Genomic DNA, 27,218 nt, shown 5'->3' on the forward strand with positions numbered 1-27,218 from the left:
CGGCCTGGCAAAGTATCACAAAGGAGGAAACCCAGCATTTGGTGATGTCCATGCTTTCCAGACTTCTATTGCATCTCGGTTGTTTCATTTCAAATCCATTGTGGTGGCGTACAGAGACAAAATTATGAAAATTGTGTCAGTGTCCAATTATTTCTGGACCTAGCTGTATATTATTGTGGTTTCCACAGAGTGGCATTTTAGGGAACTTGTTACATTGGCAGCAGTGAGGCACAGCAGAATCCATTAAAACCCAGTAAAACATGGACAACAAAAACTCACACAACTTTCATTAATAATAGCATAATCATTGTTTATTTTAATAGTGTCCTTGACAGACTCATATCCTCAACAATTTACACGAAGTTCAGTCCCTTCCCACATCACCAGGATGTGGCAGGACAACTAAGGCCTCGGACATGGTCAAAAAGACAGTGCTGAGGCGCGCTGAGGGGAAACATTATCCCTATCAGCGCGGCTTTAGACTGCGCTTCCGCAGGCGTGTGGAAATGCAGGAGACAGGCAAGTTTAAATTTTGCCGCTCATGCAAGTGCAGGGCCGGTCACGTGACTGCCAGAAGCCAATGGCAGTCCGTGACGTCGGCGCTGTGGCGCGCTATCCCTGCCTCCCGAAAGCCTCCCATCCGGCACACAAGCGCGCTCGTTGACGCTCATGCAAGTCTGGGACAAAACAAATGTAGGGGGAATTTATCTTTTTTACATGATTAATATGCTGCAGTTTTTGCCTTTAACTTGCACCACGTTTGCTTTAATAAATAAATAAATAACTCCCATAAAGTGTTTTGTTTCTGTACTTTCTCCCCCACCTATCCCGCCATATTGATTGTGTATAACTACTGAGACATAGCATTACACAGGCATTTCAGCGCTAGCTCCGCCCACTCCCCCAGCCTTTGTTGACAGGCACTTGTCTCCACCAACCAGCAGGCTGTTCTCTTGCTGCCTGGCAGTGTCAGTGACGTCACCTCCCGATTTAGAACGTTGCCCGGGATCCGCTGCACTTTCCGAGCGTGCGAGGGCTGCCGGTGGTTTTCTTGCGCGATCTGAGGCATGTCGCTGGCGGCCGGCGTGATCCGTCGGCTGGATGAGATCGTGGTGAACCGGATCGCGGCCGGGGAGGTCATACAGAGACCCGGCAATGCAATCAAGGAGATGATCGAGAACTGGTAATAACTGTTGTTATGTGTCACGCCATAACACGTGCAATAGAACAGTCTTTTTTTTTGTGCCAAATATATAATTGTTTAGACAAACTAAAAGTGATCAATTCCTACAACATTATGGTCATTTCTCAAATCGGCCATGGATCTTAAAGATGCTGTAATAAGCTAAGGAGTTTCAACCAAAGCCAATAAAGCACGCTTCAGTTCACACTGACACACAGGCAAAAGTACAATAGGTACAGGTGGTTTCATACCCTTTGAGTGTGCCAAGACGTAGCTCCTATGTCATGAGTTCTGGCACCCATGGTTACTCGTGACATAGTAGCTACGTAACAAAAATGCTCGTTATCTAAGGCTGGGGCCATGGTACTGCAGACAGTGCGTGAGCGAACAGACTGCCTTAAGGGGGCGTGTGCGTTCAAGCTCCGCCACTCCAGTCAGGCCGGTCCCAGTTACTACCTTGTCCCACACCTTTCCCCAGCGGTGTGCGACAGGTTTTCAGGGAGGGAAATTTAAACTCATAGTTTGCGACGGAGGCGTGGCCACACCCCCACCGGCGGTTCAGCCAATGAGGGCGAACCAGCTGCGTGAGGTCATGGCCACCCCCCTGCAAACCCACTGCCACGCCCCCTCCCGTCGCAAATGCTCCCGCTCTCCCCCAGAACGCAGATAGCGGTGCTGTACACACCCCCCCCCCCCCTGCCGGGTGCGCGTGCTACTGTGCTGAATGGGGACTCACCTTAAGTATTCGCGTCCATGTGGCGTGAGGGAGGGGGCGTGCGTTGCGCAAGAAATCAGTTCAAACTGATTTCTTGGCGCGACAGGCCAGTCACGTGAGCGGTTCGCCCAATGAGGGCGAACCAGCTCTGTGACACCCCTAGGCACCGCCCGTCCACCATGGCCAGGGAAACCACTCGCTTCATCACAGCCTCCGCGCGGGCGAAGGCACCATGTTTGGGGAGACAGAGTGGAGGCATCAGTTAAATTTGATTCCGCGATGGCAAGGTCACGCGAGCGGTTCGCCCAATCAGTGCGAACTATCTCCATGATGACACGCCCCCAGACACGCCTCCCCATCGCGTCTAGCATGGCCACAGAAAGCGCCCGCTAAAACGTGGGTGACGTCACGCGTATGGAGGGGGAATTGGCCACCTTATTAGTTACTGTTCATCTTCAAACTCATCTTTTTCAAACACAGGAAAGCAAATCCGCTTTAACAGGAGGCAAATAAGTAAAACGGTTACTTTAAGGTGATTGAGTGTTTCTAATTCTACATCCAATTAAACTAGTAAATTTGCATTTGTTTTACTAGCAGGAAAAACCTCCAGGGAGGAAAGTGGAGCACTGCGCAGGGACAAAATGCAGGACCGGCACACCAATACTAAAAAAACTGGTTTATTGATCGACTAGGTGAGACACCAACAGCATAGCAACCACCCACTCTGACGCGTTTCGGGCTAGGCCCTTTGTCAAAGAAAGGGCCTAGCCTGAAACGCGTCAGAGTGGGTAGTTGCTATGCTGTTGGTGTCTCACCTAGTCGATCAATAAACCAGTTTTTTTAGTATTGGTGTGCCGGTCCTGCATTTTGTCCCTGCGCAGTGCTCCACTTTCCTCCCTAGAGGTTTTTCCTGCTATTGATCTTCTATCAAGTTGGATGCACGCTTTGACGGAGTTCCTGTTGTTCACCCTCACTTCCTACAATAGTGAGTGTACTCTGGTATTGTCCTGCTGCATACTGTTAGTGTTACCTATATGCTCTGTGGCTTTATCTGAGTGTGGTTGGTTAAAAGGTGACACTCTACCTTTGGTAATTGTGTCTCCCCAGTACCCTATAAATCCCACTTTAATGATTTAAGCCGGTTAAGATGGCAGCCACTTATTCATGAGCTAAAGGATTCAACTACACTGTATATCAGTATTTTCATTATGTACATTTGAGCAGCTACATAAGGACTTATATACCCAGGATCAAGATTGTTATTATCCAGTCTATATGGGATCTATTGGATGAACTATTATGTGACTGTGATTTGTTTCTGTTGCACCGTGGATGGACTTTATGGCCTTTGTTTCTCTCTAACATTTGTTTTATTAAGTGGGACTGCCCCTTTAATATGTAAGTGTTCTGCGATGGTAAAATCAGTATGTTGGTATTTTATTCCTAATGGTTTTGAATCTTTCCCTAGAAAATGTATTTCCCTCGATTCCCATCTTAATTTGGCAAATCTATTTGAGTGATGGCTATTCTTGTTGTATAGCAGGGCGGAACATCACTTAATTCAGTTTATAGATGTACATTTGATACACAGTAAGGTACCATGTTCCGAGTTACCTTAGCCAATAACTAACATTAACAACCTGGAATCACATTTTTACGATCATAGCGTTTAATTACAAATATCCATTTTGTTACAGTTTAGATGCCAAATCAACCAGCATCCAGGTGACCGTAAAAGAAGGTGGGATGAAATTAATCCAGATCCAGGACAATGGAACTGGAATTAGGGTATGTGTTCCTTTGCTCACTGTTTGTGATGGTAGATTTATCAAAGACCTCCATGGGGGAGGGGGTGTAGGGGAGAGACTCCTGGAAAGCATCTGATTTAAGTGTTGCATGTGAGGAAATTTGGTGGCATCTGTGAAATGGCAAGGCTGGCCTCACAATGTTAAAATGTGTAAAGATTTGTACTGTACTGTATAGGAGTTTGAAATGCATGATGAAGATTGAGAATTGGGCCTGAGACTAAAAAGAAGGAAAAGCTGTTAAGTACAACTCCCAAAGCCTTAGTAAGGCACAGATACCTATATCTAGCTACAGCAAATAAAAATAGCCCTTGTGAGCACATTCACATGTCTCAGACAGGTCTGCAACCCTGCTTTTCCCCATTATCTCTTAGCATACAAGGCTTCCACTGCAACTATGGATTCTGGGAAATGACATGAAAATTAGCACAGTGTGTCAAATGTCTGCTTCTTGTGCATTTTAACATGGAACCCTAATAAGCTTATAAACTATTGGAAATATGTTTTTATGCTGTGCATTGCAATTTATTTAAAAAAAAAAAAATAGCAACATCATGATATAAAAACATCAGCATTTTGGTCTCCAATGTTTGACATGATGTTGCGGTAACTTTTTTTTTGTAACTTATACTTTGTTAGATTTTTAGCAACACAAAAAAAGGAAGGGATACAGAAAGTAGAAAGGAGGTTGTGGGGGGGGGGGGGGGAGTACCACATTGTTAACAAACATATACAGGCAGTCCTCGTTTTACAACGCTTCGTTTTACAACGAATGGCTTATCCAACGCTATGCAATACATACCTATGTTCATTTTTACAACGCCAAAACGGCTTATCCAACGCTCTTACGACGCTTTTCAAAGTTGTTTATGTGTATATAATATATATATTATACTATATAATATATTATATTTTTATATTATATTATATATTATGATATATTATATATATAATACAGTATATGCACTATATAATTTATGTGTGTGCTGCATATCTTATTGTCTGCGTAAAATATTTGGTGTATTTTAGCATTAAAAATGCCTTCAGGAAACGGAACCTTTCATTTAAACAGTGTTCCTATGGGAAAACATGTTTCGCTTTACAACGTTTCGCTATCCAACGCCATTTTGGGTAACGCATTGTGTCGGATATCCGAGGAATGTCTGTATAACATTTTCCAGTCAGCAACAACACCCACAACACAACCTCTTTACCCACATCGATTCAAAAATTATTTGACCGATTTTTTTTTTTTTTTTCCCCCAATGAATACAAGGGATCACATATCTTATGACATTTTCTTTTATAATGCCTTACATAGGCTGTTAATCTTTCTATTGATTGGACCTCATATACTCTTATAATAATCTCTCTCCTAGAGAGGGGTTGAGTCTTTTTCCAGGCCCCTGCGATTGTGCGCCTTGCGGCGGTGAGAATATGTGATAATAGTTTACTTGTACTTTTGGTTTAAATTTTCCAAGGGTTTCCCCAGGACCATTGTAAGTGGGTGTAGGGGGATCCTCATCCCAATAGTCTCCCAAATCAAATTCTGCACTATTACCCAAAATCTCTGTATCTTTGGACAGAACCACCAGATATGAGCCACATCTCCTATACCACCACAGCCTCTCCAACAGAGATTTGTAGATTTGACTCAACCGTTGGGGTGTCGGGTACCATCTAAAAATAACTTTATAACTATTCTCTCTTGAAATTGTGCAAATAGATGTATTCGTTCCATTGTCCAAAATATCTTTCGTCTTCCCAAGAGATCTCTAACTGGAAATCCTGAGCCCCATTGATCGATATAATGGTGGGTGAGGGAGGCGTTAATTTCCTGAGAAATAAGGACTTGATATAAAGTTGATGAGTCCCCTTTGATAATTTTCATTTCTACATAGCTCCTCAAATACAGAGCTATCTAGAAAAGACTAGGGGACAGCTGCCTAACATAATGGCAAATTGAAGAAATCTGAACACCTCAAAGCCTGTAAAAAAATATTTCTTGACAAAATTCCCGAAAGTTAACAATTTACCTTTTTAAATATCAAATCGCCCACATCTCTATATTCTTAGTCTTCCATCCACCAAAAGTAGTGGTAAACCATTCCGGAACAAAATCATGGTTATCGAAAATGGGTGTGCATCTCGAGGGGTTTGATGCTCTCTGATATTGAGATTTAGCCCTTTGCCAAATCTTGAGGGAGAATCTTATTACTGCCGAATCATAAAGATCTGGGCTAGAGTGTTTTATTGGTTTATTGTTCCATAGAAGAGCCGATAATGCCGCTGAGCTACTAAATATATTTTCTAAATCTACCCACCTATATTGGTATTTCTGGGAATGCAATAAATAATCTTTTTCAAATGAGAGGCTAAATAATATTTCTTTATATCCGAGATCGCTAGTCCTCTTCTTTCTGTAGGTGCGAGCATGACTGATCTTGCAACTCTTGGCCTTTTTGATACCCCATGTAAACTGCATTATCTTGTTCTATAAATCCCTTATATATTTTATCGGAATAGCGACCGGAAGTGTCTGAAAATAATGTAGTAATTTCGGGAGAATGTTCATCTTAACTGATATAATACGGCCCATCCGAGGTATTTGATGGCCATTTCATAATAAAAAATCCCATTTGATTCTTGTAAAAAGCTCTGGGTAGTTATATTTATAAAACGATTGATAATTATTTTTTGTGAGAAAAATCCCTAGATATTTCAGTCTTGCTTTTATTCCAATGATAATTGAAATTAAATTTAATTAATTTTACTTCAGTGTCTGACAGAGTTAGATTTAATGCCTCTGACTTTAGAGAAATTAATTGTGTAACCTGAAAGAGAGCCAAACTTTAGCACTTCTTGTAGATTTAGAAGAGAAGTCAAGGGATTGGAAACTGTCAGAATAATTTCATCAGCAAACAAAGATAATTTGAAAATTTCCGCTCCGATTCTAATATCCTGTATATTAGGGTTTTTCTAATTCTGGGCAAAAGGCTCAATCGTTAACGCAAAAAGTAAAGGAGATAAAGGGCAGCACTGCCTAGTACCATTTCCAATTTTAATTTGATTTTAACTTCCCTCTCGGCATTTAAAAAAAATAAATAGCTGTTGGTGAGTCATATAGGGCCTGAACCCCTTTCAGAAATGGGCTGGAGGAACCGAACGCTTGCATAGTTCTGTCCAGAAAATCCCATTTGATTCTGTCGAACACTTTTTCGGCATCTAAACTCCGTAACATCGCTTTGGGTCTAGAGAAATGCATATAATCTATAATATTAATAATCTTGCACGTATTATCCGAGGCTTGACGCTTACTTATAAAACATACCTGATCATTATGTATTAGGCGGGAAAGAATTGGATTTAATCTATTCGCTAGTATTTTGCTATACATTTTTACATCTGTGTTAAGAAGTGAAATGGGCCTATAACGTGCGCAACTCATTGGATCTTTACCTTCTTTAGGTATCACTACCAAATTTGCTTTAGACATTTGCATAGGAATCTGGGTACCATTTAAAAAACTGTTGAACATATCTAGGATGTGCGGAGCTAGAATTCCAAAATATTTTTTATAATATAAATTTGAGAATCCGTCCGGACCTGGAGCTTTTGAGGGTTTCAAACCTTTAATAACATCTCTTAAGTATAATATTTATTTTAGCATTGAGACCCTCCAGCTCTTTCTGTGGACAACTTTGGAAAGTCACAAGCCTGTAAATAGCTATCTATTTGGTCCATAGATGCTCTATTAAAATTATGGTCTGATGAATCCAAATGATACAAATTATTATAGTATTTAGAAAACTCCTCTGCAATTTGGAAAGGGTTATGCATAATTTCCCCATTACCCCGTCTTATCGCTGAAACTTGCATTTAAGATTTAACCCCCTCTTAACTTATTTGCGAGCAACTTATCTGCTTTATTTACCTTCTCATCGTAGGTCTGACGAGCCCATTTTAACATTTTTGAAGTGAAACTTCTTTAGTGGCACCTCATTCGAACTGGGGCAAAAATGGATTGTGGAGACAGAAATTAAACGGATGTGACGTCAGTGCTGGCAGTTGAGGCCGGGCTGTGTTCTGGCTCAGCCCGACCCCAACACTGACATCCCAACCGCTCAAAAAATCAGATGCGGCGGTGGCACCGCCGCCCCTGATGGCCGCCGCACCCCCCACACGGCCGCTGACATATCGCCGCCGGCGCTGCTCCTAACGGCCGCCGTTCCCCGCTTGCTGCCCGCTGCCATGCCGCGCATGCGCTGTTGTGATGGCTAACTAACCCCTCCCCTCAGCCCCGGCCGCTCCAGCACATGCGTGCCGCCATTCCCCCCAGATGCATTGCTGCAGCGGCTCCCCGGGGGGCTGGAGGCCGCTGACCCGGCTGCCGGAGGAAGCCAACACCAATGGCTGCGGGGTCTGCGTGCTGCGCAATTGTGCTGCCATCGGGGGCGATTGAACGTCCGCCATTGCCGCTCCCAGTGATGGCGGCAGAAGAGCTGTTGGTGTTTGCTGTGCAAGGGAATGCGTCCCCCACAGCACCATCGGGCTGGAAGGGAAGGGGGGGATTTGCGGAGGGGGGGGGGGTGGAAGAGGAGGAAGAGCACCCCACACGCATTTCCGTTCTGTAAGCCCATTGTGGCCCCGTACCTCCGCCGGCTGTGAGAGGAGGAGCCGCTGCTCAGCCTCTCTCCTCCCTACCTCCGCTTCCCCTTCCCTGTGTCCCGCTGACTGAGCGCCGCCGGGGCCGGAGGAGGAGAGGAGCCCCGGCGCCGCTCCTAACGGCCGCCAATTCCCGCCACACGCTCGCTGTGCTGTCAGCATATGCCTCACGGCTCCTGCTCCAGTAACGCGGGAAGCGTTTGAGCGTGCCGCTTCCCACGCAGCACTGCCGGAGGGGGGACCCTCTTAAGCACAGGGGGGGGAAGAGAGAGAAAGTCAGGAGACTCAGCCAGAACCCCATGGGTCCGCAGCTTGGGGGGATGAGGGGTGGGGGTGGGAGAGAGAGTCAGGAGACTCAGCCAGAGCCCCCGTGGGTCCGCAGCTTGGGGGGAGGGGGTCTTGGGAGGGGAGTCAGGAGTGAGGGGGCAGGACAAAGAAAGAGACACACACATACACACAGACTGACACATAAACACACACACACACACACTGACTGACACACACACACACTGACTGACACACACACACTGACTGACACACACACACACACACACACACACACTGACTGACACACACACACACACACACACACTGACTGACACACACACACACACACACACACTGACTGACACACACACTGACTGACTGACACACACACACACTGACTGACACACACACACACACACTGACTGACACACACACACACACACACACTGACTGACACACACACACACACTGACTGACACACACACACACACTGACTGACACACACACACACTGACTGACACACACACTGACTGACTGACTGACTGACACACACACACTGACTGACACACACACACACACACACACTGACTGACACACACACTGACTGACACACACACTGACTGACACACACACTGACTGACACACACACTGACTGACACACACACACTGACTGACTGACACACACACACACACACACAAACACACACTGACTGACATACACACTGACTGACACACACTGACACACATACACACACTGACACACACACACACACATTGACACACATACACACACTGACACACACACACACACTGACTGACACACACACATACACACACTGACTGACACACAAACACACACTGACTGACACACATATATACACACACACACACACTGCCTGACACACATATACACACACACTGACACACATACACACACACTCTGACTGACACACACACACACACTGACTGACACACATACACACACACACACACACACACACACACTGACTGACACACATACACACACACACTGACTGACACACACACACTGACTGACACACACACACACTGACTGACACACACACACACTGACTGACACACACACACACTGACTGACACACACACTGACTGACTGACTGACACACACACACACTGACTGACACACACACACACACACACACACACACTGACACACACACACACACACACACTGACTGACACACACACTGACTGACTGACACACACACACACTGACTGACATACACACTGACTGACTGACACACACATACAGACACACACTGACACACATACACACACACTGACACACACACACACACATTGACACACATACACACACACACACACACACTGACTGACACACAAACACACACTCTGACTGACACACATATATACACACACACACACACACTGCCTGACACACATATACACACGCACTGACACACATACACACACACTCTGACTGACACACACACACACACACACACACACTGACTGACACACATACACACACACACACACACACACACACACTGACTGACACACATACACACACGCACACACTGACTGACACACGCACGCACACTGACTGACGCACACACACATGCACACTGACTGACGCACATACACACACACACACACACACACACACACACACACACACTGACTGACACACATACTGACTGACACACGCAGTCACACGCACACACGAGGAATTCACGCTTATTGCAAATACAGGGGATGTGTGCCAAGCACGCACGTTCTAAGTCCAAATTTATTTGTGTTTTGTCAATGAAATTGTATTTTGATTTTTAATTAAAACATCACAAACACAAATACAATTTCTGTGACAAAAGTGAAAGAAGTTTCACTTACTATGCGCGTGCACAGCACACACAGCTTTTTTTCTGTGTCCTCCAATCTTAGTCTATGTAATTCCTCTCTGGCCTGGTGTAGAAGTTTATACATTTTCCTGCATGGGCGTTTTTTATGTTCCTGTTCTAACTCCATTATTTTTGCCAATAACTTTCCCTGATTAAGGGTTGTAACGCTTATTTTTTTTCCTATATGAAGCTATTGAAATAAATTAACCTCTAATAGAGACTTTGTGGGCTTCCCAGAGAATGGTAGGGTTTTCAACTAAACCTTTAATTTAATAATCTACCAATAAATTCCCTATCTCCTCGTCAATCCCAGTCGGATTCAGAAGTGAATCATTTAGACGCCATTGAAAAAACTTGGGTCTAATAAAAAGGGGGTTTCAGGACCAACTCCACTGGGGCGTGGCCCGACCATGTTATGGGGCCTATATTTGTCTGGGTGACTCGGTCCAAAAGCTCTGCGGAGACAAATATATAGTGGATTCTTGTATAAATATCATGAGGGGGAGACTAAAATGTATAGTCTCTTTGGTTTTTATTCTTAGTGCGCCAAGCATCTTCTAGCATAAATAATTTGGTGAGTTTCCTAAAACTTCTTGATTTGTAGAGCACATCATCAATTTTTGATTAGGCGACGAGGACTTGTCCAGATCGGGATTCAAGGTCATATTAAAATCTCAGTCTAGTATTATATCCCCTGGGGATTCCCCAATTTCCTCAAGAATTCATTTTAAAAAATCGATTTGTTGATCATTCTGAGCATATATATTCACTAGGGTTGCCTTAATCCCCGACAATAAAACCTTCAGCATTATAAATCTACCCTCCTTATCTCTTTTTTATTCCTTCCAATTGGAATGGGACATCTTGTTTTATCAGAATAGCTACTTCTCTTTTTTTTTTCTTGGTAAAAGAAGAATAGTATGCTAATGGGTAGGTACCCCCAAAAGTGTTGGGTGGGTCTTGGGTATTAAAATGAGTTTCCTGGAGAAACAAAATATCCGCCTGCATTTTCTTAAATTCTCTCAGGGCTAGTCTCCTTTTGATATTTGAATTTAGTCCCTTTACATTTAGAGAGGCTACTTTTTATAGATAATTGATTAGTCATGGGATACATGTTAAGGCTAGCTCCCTGTTTATCCTAATATATAATATATGTTGTGTGTGCGTGTGTCGGTGTCGTTACCTGATCTTGATAACTTACTACGAACGTCTTTGAAAGAGGGGAGGCAGATCCTCCCTGTTGATCTGTGATAGTATTGGGGGCAGGAGAAAATTTAGGGAAACAAAAACAGAAAACAACAACAAAGATTATATGGGGTGGGGGGGGGGTGGACCTACTATCCATCCTAAAACCTTTTAACTATTGCTCCTTCTCTGGACCAAAATAAAGGCTAAAAGAAGCCCAAATGGGGGGGGGGGGGGACACAATCCTTGAGGACATCGGGGCACAATCCTCGAGGACATCGGGGCACCCCAAACTCCGTTGAAGGACTGATTCCTCTTTCCTGACTTCCTATAGGGTTCACATCCTGTAACAATAATAAATGGGAAAATAGTTTAGGGACTTAAAAAAATTAGTAATATCGATAGGATGAGATTGTTTACAGAAACTTAACAAAAATAACTTTGTCTGTTGGAATGTCATCTTTCTCTTAGATTTCTTGCTCCTCACCTAGACCCAATGAGAACTCAGAGGAACAGCGAAGATATAAAAAATCGCCAGGAAAGTTCGCTGCGAATCATAAACCCTGGGCCGCCAACCTCTTCCACCAGCTGATCAGACTTTAGCCATGGTGACAGGACCCTTTGCTCCATCAGGTCGGGCAAACGGTATTGGGAGCTTCACCCCTTTTCACTCTGTGAGGGTTCCGGGGGTCTCTCAGGCCTCGGGGAACGCTGCGGTTTCGCGGACAGCTGGCCGTGTACACCAAGGGCTCCTAGGAATTTCTCCGCCTCTTACGGGAATCTTTGCGAAAATTGCTTCTTAGGTGTTTTTTTTTAACCAGTCGGAATGGGAAAGCCCATCTATAACGGATTTCGTTATCACGGAGGACCGCTGTGGCTGGGCGGAGGCTTCTTCTTGAGATTGTAGTTCTGGATAGGTCTTCGAAAATCTGGATCCTAGAGTCTTCAAAGTCCACATAATCTTTATTCCTGCAGCCTCTCATTTTCTCCTTAGTGGTGTAATAGTGTAGTTTGAATATTACGTCCCTGCATTTCCAGGGTCCACGAATCTTGGACCTAAGGCTCGGTGTGCTCTGTCCATATGCAGGTCATTTGTTAGAAGAGACGGAACTATTTGGGTAAATAGTTTTGTTAGATAGGGTTGCCACTCGCCCAAATCAACTTCTTCCGGGATATTTCTTACTCAAAGGTTTTGCCTTTTTTCCCGGTTTTCCAAATCGACGGTGTCATTCAGGTTCCTGATTTTAGTCATTAAGTCTGAAAAGCTTGTCTTCCATTGAACCCCGACTCGGCACTTTATTTTAGAGCTGCAATGATCACTCTTTCAGGGAAGTCACATCTGCCTTAAATTCAGCAACAGCCATATCAAGAGCCACTTGAAAGACCCTGCATCTCTCTATAAAGAACTCTGTTAAAGCCTTTGGGGTGGTTTGGGAATTTTCTTCTGTGCCTTGATCTTGCTCTGTGTCAAAGTTTCCCCCTTACTGCTGTGGCTGATCCTGTTTCTGTACACGCGTGTGCCCCATCTTGGATTGCGGGAACCGGAGAGGCTGTTTTTAGGAGGTAACAGGACACTGAGGGGGGCAGTGGCTTTGGATTTTTTTTTTATTTTTTTGGGGGGAGGTCTTTTGAAAAGATTTTAGGTGGTATGGAGGGCTAAATCATCTGCGATCGTAGCGGAGTCCACAGAGCAGCCTCAGAGTGCTCCCATTCTCCTCTACGCTGCGTGAGCGCCCCCTGCTGCTGAAACCTTTAATTTTGAATTGTATTGCTTTGTGTGCTGGAATTAGTTCCTTTGCCTTTTATCACATGGAACTTTGTTTTAGCCTGCTCACCATTTTGTGAACCCATTATATTTCACTGTGGCAATTATTATTGGCTTGGGAGAATTGTCTCTCAAACATCCATTGCTGTTTTCAGGAACACAGAGCGTGATTTAGCAGCGTTACCTATAACAAAACGTCTGTTGCCTTTTGCAGAAAGAAGACATGGATATAGTCTGCGAGAGGTTTACTACAAGCAAACTGCAGTCATTCGCGGACCTGTCCAGTATTTCTACTTACGGCTTTCGAGGAGAAGTAAGCTGTTCTCGGCCCATTTTGTAAACCCCTTTTTATTTTTTTTCTGTTGAAAGATTATAAAACTATTACTTTTTAAAAAATATTTTTATGGGCATGCACAGCTCTCCACATTTGTATATTAAAGACTTTAATTATGGCCCTTCTGTTAATTATGTTTGTTAAGGTCATTTTCCTATGTTCTCTGGCAGCCAAAGGGTTAAATGTTTGGGTCTGAGAGCATTGTAAATCGTTGTTGTAAACATTTTGCAATTACAGGTGCAGTCTGGGATGGACTGTATTTTAATTAAACTAACAGGCTTAATAGGGTTATGTTATTTGGCACGCTGCTTCTAAAATAATGCTGTTAACCAATTCCAAGTTAACAAGCTGAAAGAATAAAAGACTAGCCTTAAAATGGGCTTTGATTCTGTTAATTAAGGTTACCGTGTAAGTCGCCCAGCTTAATGTTGAGCTTTATAGTTGGTCTTGGGGGATAACGTTAGAGCAGTGTTTCCCAACTCTAGTCCTCAGGGAACCCCAACAGGTCAGGTCTTAAGGATATCCCTGCTCCAGCCATTTTGACTGAGCCACCTGTGCTGGAGCAGGGATATCCTTAAGACCTGACCTGGGTTCCCTGAGGACTGGAGATGGGAAACACTGCGATAGAGGAATGAAAGTGTGATATACGCATGATACCTGTCATTATCATGTCTATGTTCAGAGTCTGAATATCTGTCTTTTAAACACTATTGAGGTCCTTGGTGTTGATTTATTTTTGTCTGTTAAATAAACATTGTTTTCATCTTCGCATTAAGGTCGCGTCCATGGCGCAAACAAAGTCGTCCGTACCTGAATGAGGGCGGCCATAGTGCAGGGATTAATAACCTGTCAATCACAGCTGCCACTGGCAACAGCTCTCCGCAGCCACATCAAAGCTGTTTCTGGCGTTCTGGGATTGGCAGCGGCGGGTGATTGACAGATAACGTCACCACTGCGCAGCTTAGTAAGGGGTGGGGGGTCAGAGAGCCGGAGACCGAGGATGCGTGAGCGGCTTGAGGTGGAACTAGTTGGAGTGGGCGGAGCTAGTCCAAGCCCTCCTGTACTCTGCCAGATCCTGCTCTCGATGGACACTGGGCAAGAGTGTGAGCAAGAGCGTGCGAGTGTGTGCATGTGTAGGCCCCTCCCCACGTCTAACAAGCTCCCTAAATGATAAAATAGAAAAGTGTACACTAACTAGTGTTTAGAGTGAATGGAGAAATCATATATATGTGCGGCCTCTGCTAAGTGCCCAAATAATATTAGATGGGGAAATAAGTGACGTGGCTGTGTATCAATACCAATTGAACAAAATGTATGTGCACGTATTGCTACAATAGGGAAGGATATTCAAATACAAATAGATAATGATTCAAACAGATCCTCAAAGTTTGTAGACAAAATGCATGGTCTTTTCAGGAGTATAGAGCTGCTTCTCCAAACATGGACCACGTCCGGAAGAGCTTCTATAAAACAAGAATGAGAAGCGCACGCTACATAGAGTAAAATAGTACAAAAAATAGTTTACTGTGTAAAAAGACAAATGCTCACTCACAAGATAATAGGTTAAAAACTTGCAATGTATGTGACAAGACCGTTGGTTACTATGCATCGACCTCACGTGGTGTCCTCTGCACGGAAATATCCAACGAATCTCAAAAGTACGTAGAAATTATCGTTGCTTAAGATGGCCACTCCCACCCTCTGCAATGACATCTGTAGTTGAAGGGAGGAATCCCTGATGTAAAGTTTGGAAGCGGGGATGTCACTATATGTAGAAGTGACGAAACGCTTTGGGGCACGTGACAGTTTTGTTGGACGAACTCCATTGCGTTATCACGTACTTGCGCAAGGACAGAACCACAGAGCTGTTTGATCGACTGAAAATTGTGTGCTGCTTCCAAACTTTAGGCCGAGGATTCCCTTCAATTATGGATAGCCTCGCCTTAAGCGACGACTATTTCTACAGAACATACCTTGGATATTTCCATGTATCGAGTACCCCACATGTGAGGTCGATGCCTGGTAACTAGCCACCTTGTCACGTACATTGAGTTTTTAACCTACTTGACCTACCAATTGCCGTCGCTGCTGTTTCCAGCACGCCAGATCCGGTTGTGTTGTCGCAAGGGAGCACTGTTGCCAGTCGCAGCAGTGATTGATAGGTCATCAATTAACACAGCCCAAGCAGCAGGGGAAAAATTTTAGGCGAAGGATTTTTCCATCTCTGATTTAAAACAAACTGTTTTATTAGATCAAAGTTCCGGTCCTGTATGGGATCTTTCTTAAGTCTTTTGGTATCCGTTTGGAGTCGAGTACCATTTTTTTCCAACAATGCTCATTTCTTCTTGCGATGTCCATCCAACTGCATTTGTACTTTTTCACCCTCGTGATTATGTCACAAGACATTTGTTTGCTTCTGAACCCATTTATTATTTTACTGACTTCGGGCGATACCCAGCATACTGTACAACTCTCCATACTTGTTGTCTAAAGTTCCTGAATTAATTTTTCATTTGGGATCCAAGTTTCACATCTATACGTGAGCACAGGCACAATACACTATTAGAACACTTTCGCCTTAAGGCACAGAGGAATTGTTCTGTCAAAGAATGCCTTGTTTATTCCAAATGTGCTCCATCCCAACTTCATTCTTCATCTTATTTGGCAGGTTTACATCCTTTGATACTTGGTAGCTAAGGTAGACCTACAGTAGTTTTCAAAAACTTCTAGTACGATTTCACTTATTTCAATCTTTGTAGAGTTGACACATTTGTTAAACATCACTTTGGTCTTACTGAGATGCGGGTTGAGGCCCACTTTTTTACATGCTTTGGTGATGAGGCTTTGGCTATTATTTGTTTGCTGGAGGTGTGTGCAAAAGTAACTCAATATCTGAAAATCCCATTGGTGTTTTTTTTTTTTTTTTTTAAAAACAAAAACAATTTCTTCCAAGTGTTGCTATGAAAGGGTTTGGTGCCGCTGTCGCACACCCTTGAGTGATAATCCTTATCTAGTATCCTCGTGTAATTGAATGGTTAATGTGGCATGTTCGTAATTATTTTTTATATCAATGTACTGTCCCGGCCAGCTTTAATCTAAAGCTTGCCGGGTTAAATGCGGGCCAACCGCGGGGCTTTTCTCCGATTGAATCGGAGTGTCCCGCACGGCGGCCGCTTCAATAGATAAGCGCTAATGGCGCTTATTATTGATAGCGCCCGAAGCACGGGAAAACCGGCCGCAGCTAATTTTAACCCGCGGCTGCAGCCGCTTTAGATTAAAGCTGGCCGTGGCTGTATGCATCTTCAACATTTTATCTTAATGCATTTAAAACAGCTGAGGTATAGACAAAATCAAAGGCTTCTAGGTAAAGTATGAATGGTAACATGAGTGTAATTCTTGAACAACTTCTATGTTGTGCATTGGGTTGTATTCACTGCAGCCGATTAGTGAGTAGCTTCATATAAATCTTGTAATCGATTGGAAGTAGACCACTGGTGTGAAACGGCCTCCCTGCAGGGACTTCCCCCTGCGACCCCCTTCCTCCTTTCAACCTGTCGCGGGAGCATTGGTGTGGTGCTACCAATGGGGGCAGAGAGATGAGCACAATAACTGATGCAAGTTTCAAATTAATCAGCTGAATGATACTGGCTGTTCCTGCTGATGAGCTTTCATACTCCACTGTGTTCCTCCATCTCTTGTTAGCAATGAAGCCTTATCCGCAAAATCTTCCTAGCTCGATGAGTCCTTCATCTTTCCTTCTTTATTCACGAAGGCCAGCAATCTCCAATGTAATCTTTTAATGCTTCTCTGACAGTTCTTGCCGTGCTTCTTCACTGGAGAGAGTCCAGCAGTTGTAGGTAGCAAGATTGAGGTTTCAGGTGATGGCTGGCGTTTAACCTCCAGGAATTCCTAGCTTCCTCTGTCTTTTATGTCTCCTTTCTGAATGCTGTCAAGACTAGGGACGATCGGACCTCTGTGAATGAGGTCCATTGCTTTTCGGTATGTTTCATTTTTGAGGATTGTGCACGTTGGCAAATAACTTTTACAATTTTAAGTGCATATATTGTTCGTTTTCATAGGCTGGTTGAACCTACCAGGGCCACTATATGTCTTCTTGAAGACCCGTTGCCACCTTCCTGTCACTTTTTTTTTTAGAGATATATGTATATATATATATATACACACACACACACACACACACACACACACACACACACACACACACACACACACACACACACACACACACACGTTTGTGTGTAACACATACTCGGGATGTATCGTTTATTTACCAGCAATCAATTCAAGTGGTATTGTAATAGATTGCTGTACTTGTGGGCTGGTCTATAAAGGAAATGCTCGATTAGTGAGAGTTATGTTTTGGGGTGCAACACCTACGGGGCCCATTTGCACATCCACGTGTAAGGTACACAAGTGTTTCTGCTGTAGAATGCTTTTCCTCACGCATTTATAATGGTGAAACCATTAAGTCTTTGCCGAGAGCAGGGGCTTCTAAAATATGAATCTAGGATTGCGCTGCACCGCAGTATCACTGCCACGTACACGGCTAGCGCATACATCCATATATGCTGGTGTGTTATCTTAAAGTTTCATTTTACAAATATACCAAAAATCTAATGACTTGTCAGAGAATACAGCACTGATGTCTCTCTTGTTTTCCCTTTAACAGGCATTGGCTAGCATAAGTCACGTGGCTCATGTTACTATAACCACAAAAACCGCAGATGGAAAATGTGCTTACAGGTAAGCCAGTGACACGGAACAATTGTTTTGTATCAATGAAAATCAATGCCACATTCACTCTTTATCATTGGCACAATAACGCTGCTGCTTGGTTCAGGGTAATTGAAAGAATATTTATTATACCTGTAATGGATTTTCTGACCTGGCCTGACCCACCCAATCTCATATTGGCCCCTGTGGTCTAACCAGTCCCCATTACGGTGTGATATCTGGTGGTGCACCTGTTGGCAACAGGACTCCTGAGTCTCCCGCATGATGTTGTGTGGGGATTGCCAACCCAGACAGGCAGCTGAGGTAGTGTGCGTGAGTCCTACCTAGATCCAGTGCAGCGCCTCCACCTCATCAGGATCCCAGCGTGAGCTTGTGGATGGTCCTGGTGAGGAACTCCTCTGTGGTGCTCCTCTCTGTGCAATAACTCCACACTTACACACGAGAGTGTCTTTAATCAGGAACATCTTTATTGGCATGGTGATGTGGGCCAGCTGCCCCTCACAGCTATCAGCTTAGCCACTCATAGTCATTAGTGCTTCCCTTTGAAAGGTTCCTCCTTTTCTAATGGAGTTGCTTCCACCTCTCCCCTAAGGAAGATTCACCAGCTTCTCTCTGTCTGCTCTGAGCTGCACGCAGTCACAGCTCTTGCATCAGCCTCTGCAACATTGTTGCAGACCTCCACATGACTCTCCTGAACAGAGTCAAAACACCAACTGAACAGAACTAACTTTAGGCCTCGTTCAGGGTGCCAGTTGCAGGACTCGGAGGGAGGGCGTGAGGGAGGCAGTGCTGCAGTTTGCTGGGCGATCTGTGTTTATCCCCCAGCAGACTTTTCAGCGTTGGGGAGGGGGCGGGGTTACACACGGCAGGGTAAGTATCCAAGTTGCAGTCATGAAATCATTCTGAAGAATGATTTCATTGGCTGCCTTGGTCCCTGTGACGCTGCTGCAGTTCCAAAAAACGAAATTTTCGTTTATTGAAACTGTAGTCAGCTTCAACTCCTGACTGCGGAGACAGGGCAGTTGCTACCCTGAAAACCAGTATTCAAATTGAATACTTTGTTTCTCACGGCAGCACGCACGGCAGCACGCCCTCCCTCCGAAGCCAGCACCCTGAACGAGGCCTTAGACAGTGCTGTGTCTTATATCACCTAGGAACAGGCACATCTCTGATGTCACTAACCGTGGACACACAGCATGTTGTCACTTCCTATGGGACATATGACACCTCACCAGGGTGTGAGGGCAAACCTCCATGATGGCTACTGGCAATCCTGCATACTTACCAGGTTTACTGCCAGCATGAGAAAGAGATATGTACACCAATTTTAAACATGGCTACATACCTTCCACTGTTCTTAAAAAAAAAAAAAATCAAAGCAAACATGCATATATTGAATTGTACATTGTCATGTAATATTTCAGCAATGACTAAAACATGTATTATTGTTGCACGTCGTGTTCATTAGATGCAGCATGGGTTCTTTACATGCAAACATAGTTTGATGGCAGATGAGAACCACTTGGGTCCATCTAGTCTGCCCATTTTCTTGTTTATTGTAAAACCTCAGGCCATTTCTTTGATCCTTGGCTTTCTTTCATATATCAGATATCCCTTTGTCTATCCCAAGCAGCATTGCTTAATTCCCTTACTGTATTAGCCAACTGCTGTTAAAACGTGAATCCACCACCCACGGGAACTTTCTCCCGTTTCCCCTGAGCCGGCCACCCTCCAGTTTCCGAGCGTGACCTCTTGACACTTCTTTCTCTTACCTACACCTTGTTGGATAGGACTTTCAGCATCTTCAAGCGCTCCGGCCCACTTTAATATATATATATCTTTTATTGTGATTACATTTTTTCCAGCTCTTCACTCGAGGAGAAACCATGATTTGCAGTTGAATGTGCTACCTCGCACAATGCTAATGTTAAACACAAGTGACAAAAATGTCACAATGTTTTGGATAGCGGAGAGCTTTCACTTTTGTTAACTCGTATGTGTGCCTAAGTGAGGAGTGCACCTTTTTAATTTATGTATTTTTTTAGGACTGAGTGCTGGGGACACCCCCTTCTTTTGTGTTACATTTGATACATAGCAACACTTGGAAGAAATTGTTCCCACGCACCATGTACATGTTCTTTACATTTATATTCTTTTTGAGTGCTGTTTAATTTATATACTTATAAATTATTTTTTTTATCTGTTCTTCTCACTAGAGCAAGTTATGCAGATGGAAAACTGAAAGCTCCGCCGAAACCCTGTGCTGGCAATCAGGGAACCCAGATCACGGTATGTATTGGTGATTTCGACCACATATTAAATCAACGATGCTAAGTCAGGAGGCACTTTCTGACCCATTACTTAAAATGGTCATCCTATATAAGACGAAAGTGAACCAAGGACAGGAGCATGTTTCATACGGTAAATTTAGCTCATGGCTTTAAAAAAAAAAAAAAGAAGAAATATAGGACACGTATTTGAAAAAAAATCAAAACCTTTCCATGGTAAAAGAAAAGCTATGGATGTTTTTTACAATAACTTTATTTCATATAGCACTTTTGACCCAATTTGGCTCAAAGCGCTTCACATTATAACAGTGTGTGGTACGCAGCACATAAGAATTTTCAGACACAGTCCCTGCGCTGATGATTTTACAATCCTCTTTTTGATGCCTGAGGCGGAGGGAGATGATGACTTGCCCAAGGTCACAAGGAGTTGACACCAGGAATTGAACCAGGTTCTATCTGATTAAATTGGACGAAACAGTGAAGCAGGTCCCATGTAGGTTGACCTCTAGGGTGACTCCCTGGTTCCTGTGCTATTTCAATATTTTTGTGTCTTGAACACTCCTGGAGGGTCCTGCCATCTCTGTGGCCAAGGACTCTACTGCACGAGTGATCATGCGATAGCTCTTGTGATGGGTCACATGGCTGCAACATAAGTTCCGTAATGTCAACAGATGGGCAGAGGCCTCCCCTTCCGTGCAGAACACGGTCAAGGCTGAACGCGATCTACCTCTAGAATATGAGCAACGGCCAGTGACGTACAGCGTACATCATAAGGGTCTCCATTGCGCCGCTCTTTACGACGCATACTGTATGTCATATTCTGCCTAGGATACATAAGTATGAATCTATTTGATGCAGTGCGTTGCGTTTATAGAGAGCAATAACGCCAACTACATCTCTTATCTCATTTTTGGGTCTTGGCAGTCAATAAGTGTAGGCAATATATAAGATGTCCCGAGATGTACCACATTCTCTCTATTCGGTGTGATTTCCAGTCTATTAAATCATTGGGTCCCCGGAAAGATCTAGACTTTTTTTTTTTGAGTCACTTGAATTGGTACTATTGTCTCTGAGAAAAGGTAAGGTTAGAGCCTTTACAGCATAAGTTGCATGGGAATTGTAACCATGTGTTAAGCCGCACATTGAATGCTGAACAACCATGAAGATCTGTTTCAAGTAATACAGATTTTAGCAGATAGTACTTCCTGCACCGTGGCATATGATATGTAGTCTTGTGGCCTGTAGAGGAATATGCCAACGGGTGACGAGCAGCAGAGTAGGGAGCTGCAAGATTAGGTGGCCATCAGAGAGTAACACTTTCTGGAAGCCAACAGATTACTACTACTACTACTACTACTACTACTACTACTACTACTACTAAATAATAATATTAATAATCTTGATGATACTTTGTAGACATCGACTTCTGTGGTTGTTTTGCAGGTTGAAGATCTTTTCTATAATGTGACCACGAGGAGGAAAGCTCTGAAGAGTTCAAGTGAGGAGCATGCAAGAATAGTAGATGTTGTGAGCAGGTAATAAGTGTAAGGGCCAGTGGCGTAGCTAGACATGGCCGGGCCTCATTATAAGTGAACATATTCCATAGATTCAGGAGTTTCCATTGGTGGCCCTGCGAGTCCCATCCCCCTGTTTTTACACCTCAATCTGGTCTGCTCTATTCACCCTCTCTCATGTATTTCTCTCCCCCTCGCTACTCCCTTTTTTCTCTCACACTTCCCCACCCTCTAACTCCCCTTGGCTGTCACTCAGTAACCCCCCCCCCTTCCACACTCAATCCAGCTCCCTCAATCCTCCCCTCCACCCCCTGGTCACACACATACAATTTCCCCACACACACATACAATTCCACCTCTACAGTAACCACCCCCCACCCCCACCACCATACACAAATTAAAATAACCACCTACACGCATGCTGCAATAACCTCCCCCACCCCCCTCCACACAAGTGGTTGAAAAACACTGGTCTATAGTATTCTGCACAATAATTTCTTTTAATACAAGTGTGTCAAGAATAACAGAAACTATTTAAAAAATGCTCTATTAAAAAATGTTATCATGTGTTACCTCTGTTGCTTGCACTGAGGTGCACACTGAGACACTGAATCACACACAGCACACTGACAGAGCAAACTGTAACTGATACATTTACACACAAACACACAGCACACAAACACACAGCATACTGACACACTGAAGCACACTGACACACTGAAATACACAGCAAATTGACAGACAAACAACCAACAGCAAATTGACACACAAATACACACCGCATACCTTCCCAAGGCAGCATAGTAACTCCTCCCCCTGATGTCACGTAAAGCATGGGTGGGCAGAGCTCTGCAGCTCTCTGCCTCAGGTCCGCCCCCAGCCTCTGCTGCCTGCTCTCTGCAACTCCCTCCCCTCCTCTCACTGCTCCCGATACTGCCGGCAAGTTGCTGTTAAGGAGCCTAGAGCAAGGGGGCCCTGACTTCTGTGGTCGTTGGCTAGACTGCTGGGACAAATGTCTCGGCTCTCCCCCCTGTCGGCGACCCTGAGTGGGGCCCCCCAAGAGCACGGGCCCCCCCGGACTATAGCTACGCCCCTTGTTGGGGCACATTGTACCGTCTATAGCCGCTGGTGAGCACATGAGGGGGTTAAAGGTACAATCCCATGCAGCTATCTGTTAAATTATTTATAAAAGGTTTTTTTTTTTTTTTTTCAATCTAATTGGTTTCTTCAAACTATTCTAACGGTACTAAAAGCAAATATTTAACTTTTGTTTCTCTGGATAGTAATTACAATTTGTGATTGTTAGGGGCCTCCGAGTAGGAAGTTTCCTCTTTACTTTTAGCCTAACCTGTCCTGATCAGAGAGCCAGTAAACATAAGGGGAAGATGAGAGCTCTGCAAAGTCTTGTTGATCACATTGTGACATCACACAAAAGGGGGCAGCCAGGGGAAATCAAGCCCATCCCAAGTCTCCGCACACACTGTTTACAAACAGACATTACAAATGATTTAAAAACACTTGTCACATTTTGCTAATAAGGGCATCATTAACACAGATGTAACCCCTTACATATTTTACGTCCAGTGGTACCATTTGTTCCTGTGCCGCAGACTTCCAGGTCATGTGATCACATGACCGCGATCTGCCCCTGGCATCGGAAGAGGAGGTCTCTATCCTCTTCTGTTCTGATCGCTATCTGAACTCATAAGAGCTGAGGGTGCGAACTCTCCTAGGAACAGGCACAACATCAGTGATGTTGGGGCAACGTCATAAGGCCCACAGGGTGCCATTTGGTATGAGTTACAGCAGCGGTGCGCAAACTGTGGGGCGCGCCCCCTTGGGGGGGGCGCACAATTATGTAGGGAGGGCGCGGACTGCTTGCAGGGAAACCTGGGGGCGGGCAGAGCTGTGCACGGGCGGCCAGAAGCTCCGTGCTGCTGCTTCTATGTGCCGGTCTTGCAGAGGGGGCGGGGCTTCACTCTGCACACAGACAAGCCCCTCCTTCTCTTCCTGTCTGCTTCCCGCACCAGTTTTCAGCAGCATGGGGGGTTAGGGGATCGGAGCATGTCGCCCCCCCAGGAGAAAGTGTTTGTGTGTGTGTGTGTGTGTGTGTTTGAGTTTGTGTGTGTGGGGGGATTGAGTTTGTGTGTGTCGGGGGATTGAGTTTGTGTGTGTGGGGGGATTGAATTTGTGTGTGGGGGGGATTGAGTTTGTGTGTGTGTGGGGGGGGAGATTGTGTGTGTGGGGGGTGGGGATTGAGTTTGGGGGATTGTGTGTGTGTGTGGAGGGGGGGATTGTGTGTGTGTGGAGGGGGGGATTGTGTGTGGAGGGGGGGATTGTGTGTGGAGGGGGGGATTGTGTGTGGAGGGGGGGGTTGTGTGTGTGTGGAGGGGGGGGGTTGTGTGTGTGTGGAGGGGGGGGGTTGTGTGTGTGTGGGTGGGGGGGGTTGTGTGTGTGTGGGGGGGGATTGATTGTGTGTGTGTGGGGGGGGATTGATTGTGTGTGTGTGGGGGGGGGATTGATTGTGTGTGTGTGTGTGTGGGGGGGGGGGATTGATTGTGTGTGTGTGGGGGGGGATTGATTGTGTGTGTGGGGATTGCGTGTGGGGGGGGGGATTGTGTGTGTGTGTGGGGGGGGGATTGAGTTTGGGGGATTGTGTGTGTGTGTGGAGGGGGGGGATTGTGTGTGGAGGGGGGGTTGTGTGTGGAGGGGGGGTTGTGTGTGGAGGGGGGGTTGTGTGTGGAGGGGGGGGTTGTGTGTGGAGGGGGGGTTGTGTGTTGAGGGGGGGTTGTGTGTGGAGGGGGGGGGGGGTTGTGTGTGTGGAGGGGGGGTTGTGTGTGTGTGTGGGGGGGGGGGTTGTGTGTGTGTGTGTGTGTGTGTGGGGGGGGGTTGTATGTGTGTGTGTGTGGGGGGGGGATTGATTGTGTGTGTGTGGGGGGGGGATTGATTGTGTGTGTGTGGGGGGGGGGATTGATTGTGTGTGTGGGGATTGTGTGGGGGGGGGATTGGGGGTGGGGGTGGGGGGGGGGATTGAGTGTGTGTGTATGTGGTGATTGATTGATTGAGAGAGTGTGTGTTGTAATGCAGTGGTGCGCAAACTGGGGGGGCAATGAGGCGCAAGATTATTTAGGGGGGCGCAGGCGGCGTGCGGCGAAAACTGGGTGCGCAGGCCGGCAGACGCTGTGCGCGAGGGGCGGCCAAGAAGATGTGCACGGGCGGGCAGCCGAAGATGTGTACGGGTGGCTGAACAGGATAGTGCAGGTGGCGGCAACGTGATGGTGTGTGAGCGCACGCGCAGGGGCTTCGGAGGTACGGGGAGGAGCAGGGAGAGGGAAGGGAGGTAGCAAAGAGGTGGATGAATGCCCCCCCCCAAAGGATTGCCTTTGTGCACGTACGCTCTCCCAAGCTTGGCGCTTGGGGAGACAAACAAAATTGACTTTGATGTGCGCTCAGCAGCAGTCAATACACACACAGACACACACACAAATAGCCCCGATCCACGCTTGCAAAAGTATGCAGGACACCCTGTGTTCATGCTTGGAGTGTTGGTGATGTCACCGCTCTCAGCGGCAGCGTGGACGCAGCCTAATTTTGCAAGTGCGAGCTGTTGAAATATGTAAGTATTTAAACATATTTGGATTTATATTGTATACCGTTTAATAAAGGTTTTTTTTTTTTTTCATGTGATTTTGATTACATCAGGCAGGGGGGGCCCGAGAAATTTTATGGATGAAAAGGGGGGCTCGGCATTAAAAGTTTGCTCACCCCTGATTTACAGTATTGTGGAGTATACCCCATCCAGTCAATCATTACAATAAAGACGTGCTCTCCCAGAAGTTGCAATCAAAATTTGTAGAATATTCTGCCCCATCATTTGGCATTGAATTAGGAGCAGGAGTCACATGGACAGTGAGGAACATTAGCTTGTAAATATTGCAAAACTCTAAAAGATTTCCTTGCAGCCTTTGCTCTGTAAGAAGGATATTATAAAGTCATACCTAATACTGATAAATACACATTTTCATGGGGAGACCCAAACATGTCCTTTTCCTCAGAAGTACTCCCAGCCATACCTTACTTTTAATTTTGTCCCACAGGTATGCTATCCACAACTCCGGCATTGGCTTTTCAGTTAAAAAGGTAAGTCATTGGAAGTAGGCTTATGGAAGGGCTAATTGCTTTGTAATGCCTTGATAGGACAAGGCCAATCTGCTCGTCAAATAGACAGATACATTGTACAAGCTCTACAAGTCCCAAGAGAATGATTACGGAACAAATTTTAAGCAAAACTGAACGGATACTTCTAATCATAATTTACAATCCCATTCTCATACAACTCAACGGCATCATCAATGATCTACAACCCATGCTATCTGAGGAAGGAAAGACTAAAAACTAATTTTTGAGAACAATCCCCCTCCCCACCATGATGGCCTACAAGCAGCGTCTCAACCTCTCCAACATGCTCCTTGGAATCAGATTGGCTTCTTACCAGAATACACAGAATACGCCAGAATACTGTACATGGAAATAAAGAGACAACCATCACCACAGCTCAGAACAACAAGATCAGTGTACACGTATCTTTCACCTGGAAATCCAGCAATGTGATGCATCTTCTAAAATATACACACTGCACCAAACAGGCCCTTTAGACCAGGATGAATCACCATAGATTTACCATATTAGACCTCAATATAAGAACTCCTGTGAGATAACACTTTCCCAAGCCGGACACTCCTTGTTTGGATTTATCAGTATTAATTCTCAAAGGACATTTTCAAAAATATACAGGAGAGAAGAACATGGGAATTAAAATAGGTCAAACTTTTGGACTCTAG

General features: G+C 45.0%; 1 protein-coding gene across 1 annotated transcript in view; it reads left to right on the forward strand.

The window, feature by feature from the left end:
- Positions 1-982: 982 nt before the first annotated feature.
- Positions 983-27,218, forward strand: part of MLH1 (mutL homolog 1) — a 75,955-nt gene continuing 49,719 nt past the window's right edge. The window contains exons 1-7 of the mRNA XM_075586515.1: positions 983-1,183; positions 3,596-3,686; positions 13,701-13,799; positions 18,511-18,584; positions 20,792-20,864; positions 22,307-22,398; positions 26,475-26,517. Coding sequence (XP_075442630.1) covers positions 1,068-1,183; positions 3,596-3,686; positions 13,701-13,799; positions 18,511-18,584; positions 20,792-20,864; positions 22,307-22,398; positions 26,475-26,517 — 588 coding nt within the window. The 5' untranslated portion in view covers positions 983-1,067. The remainder of the gene's footprint in view (positions 1,184-3,595; positions 3,687-13,700; positions 13,800-18,510; positions 18,585-20,791; positions 20,865-22,306; positions 22,399-26,474; positions 26,518-27,218) is intronic.

The sequence above is a fragment of the Ascaphus truei genome, chromosome 2 (assembly GCF_040206685.1).
Source record: "Ascaphus truei isolate aAscTru1 chromosome 2, aAscTru1.hap1, whole genome shotgun sequence".
Taxonomy (NCBI): Eukaryota; Metazoa; Chordata; class Amphibia; order Anura; family Ascaphidae; genus Ascaphus; species Ascaphus truei.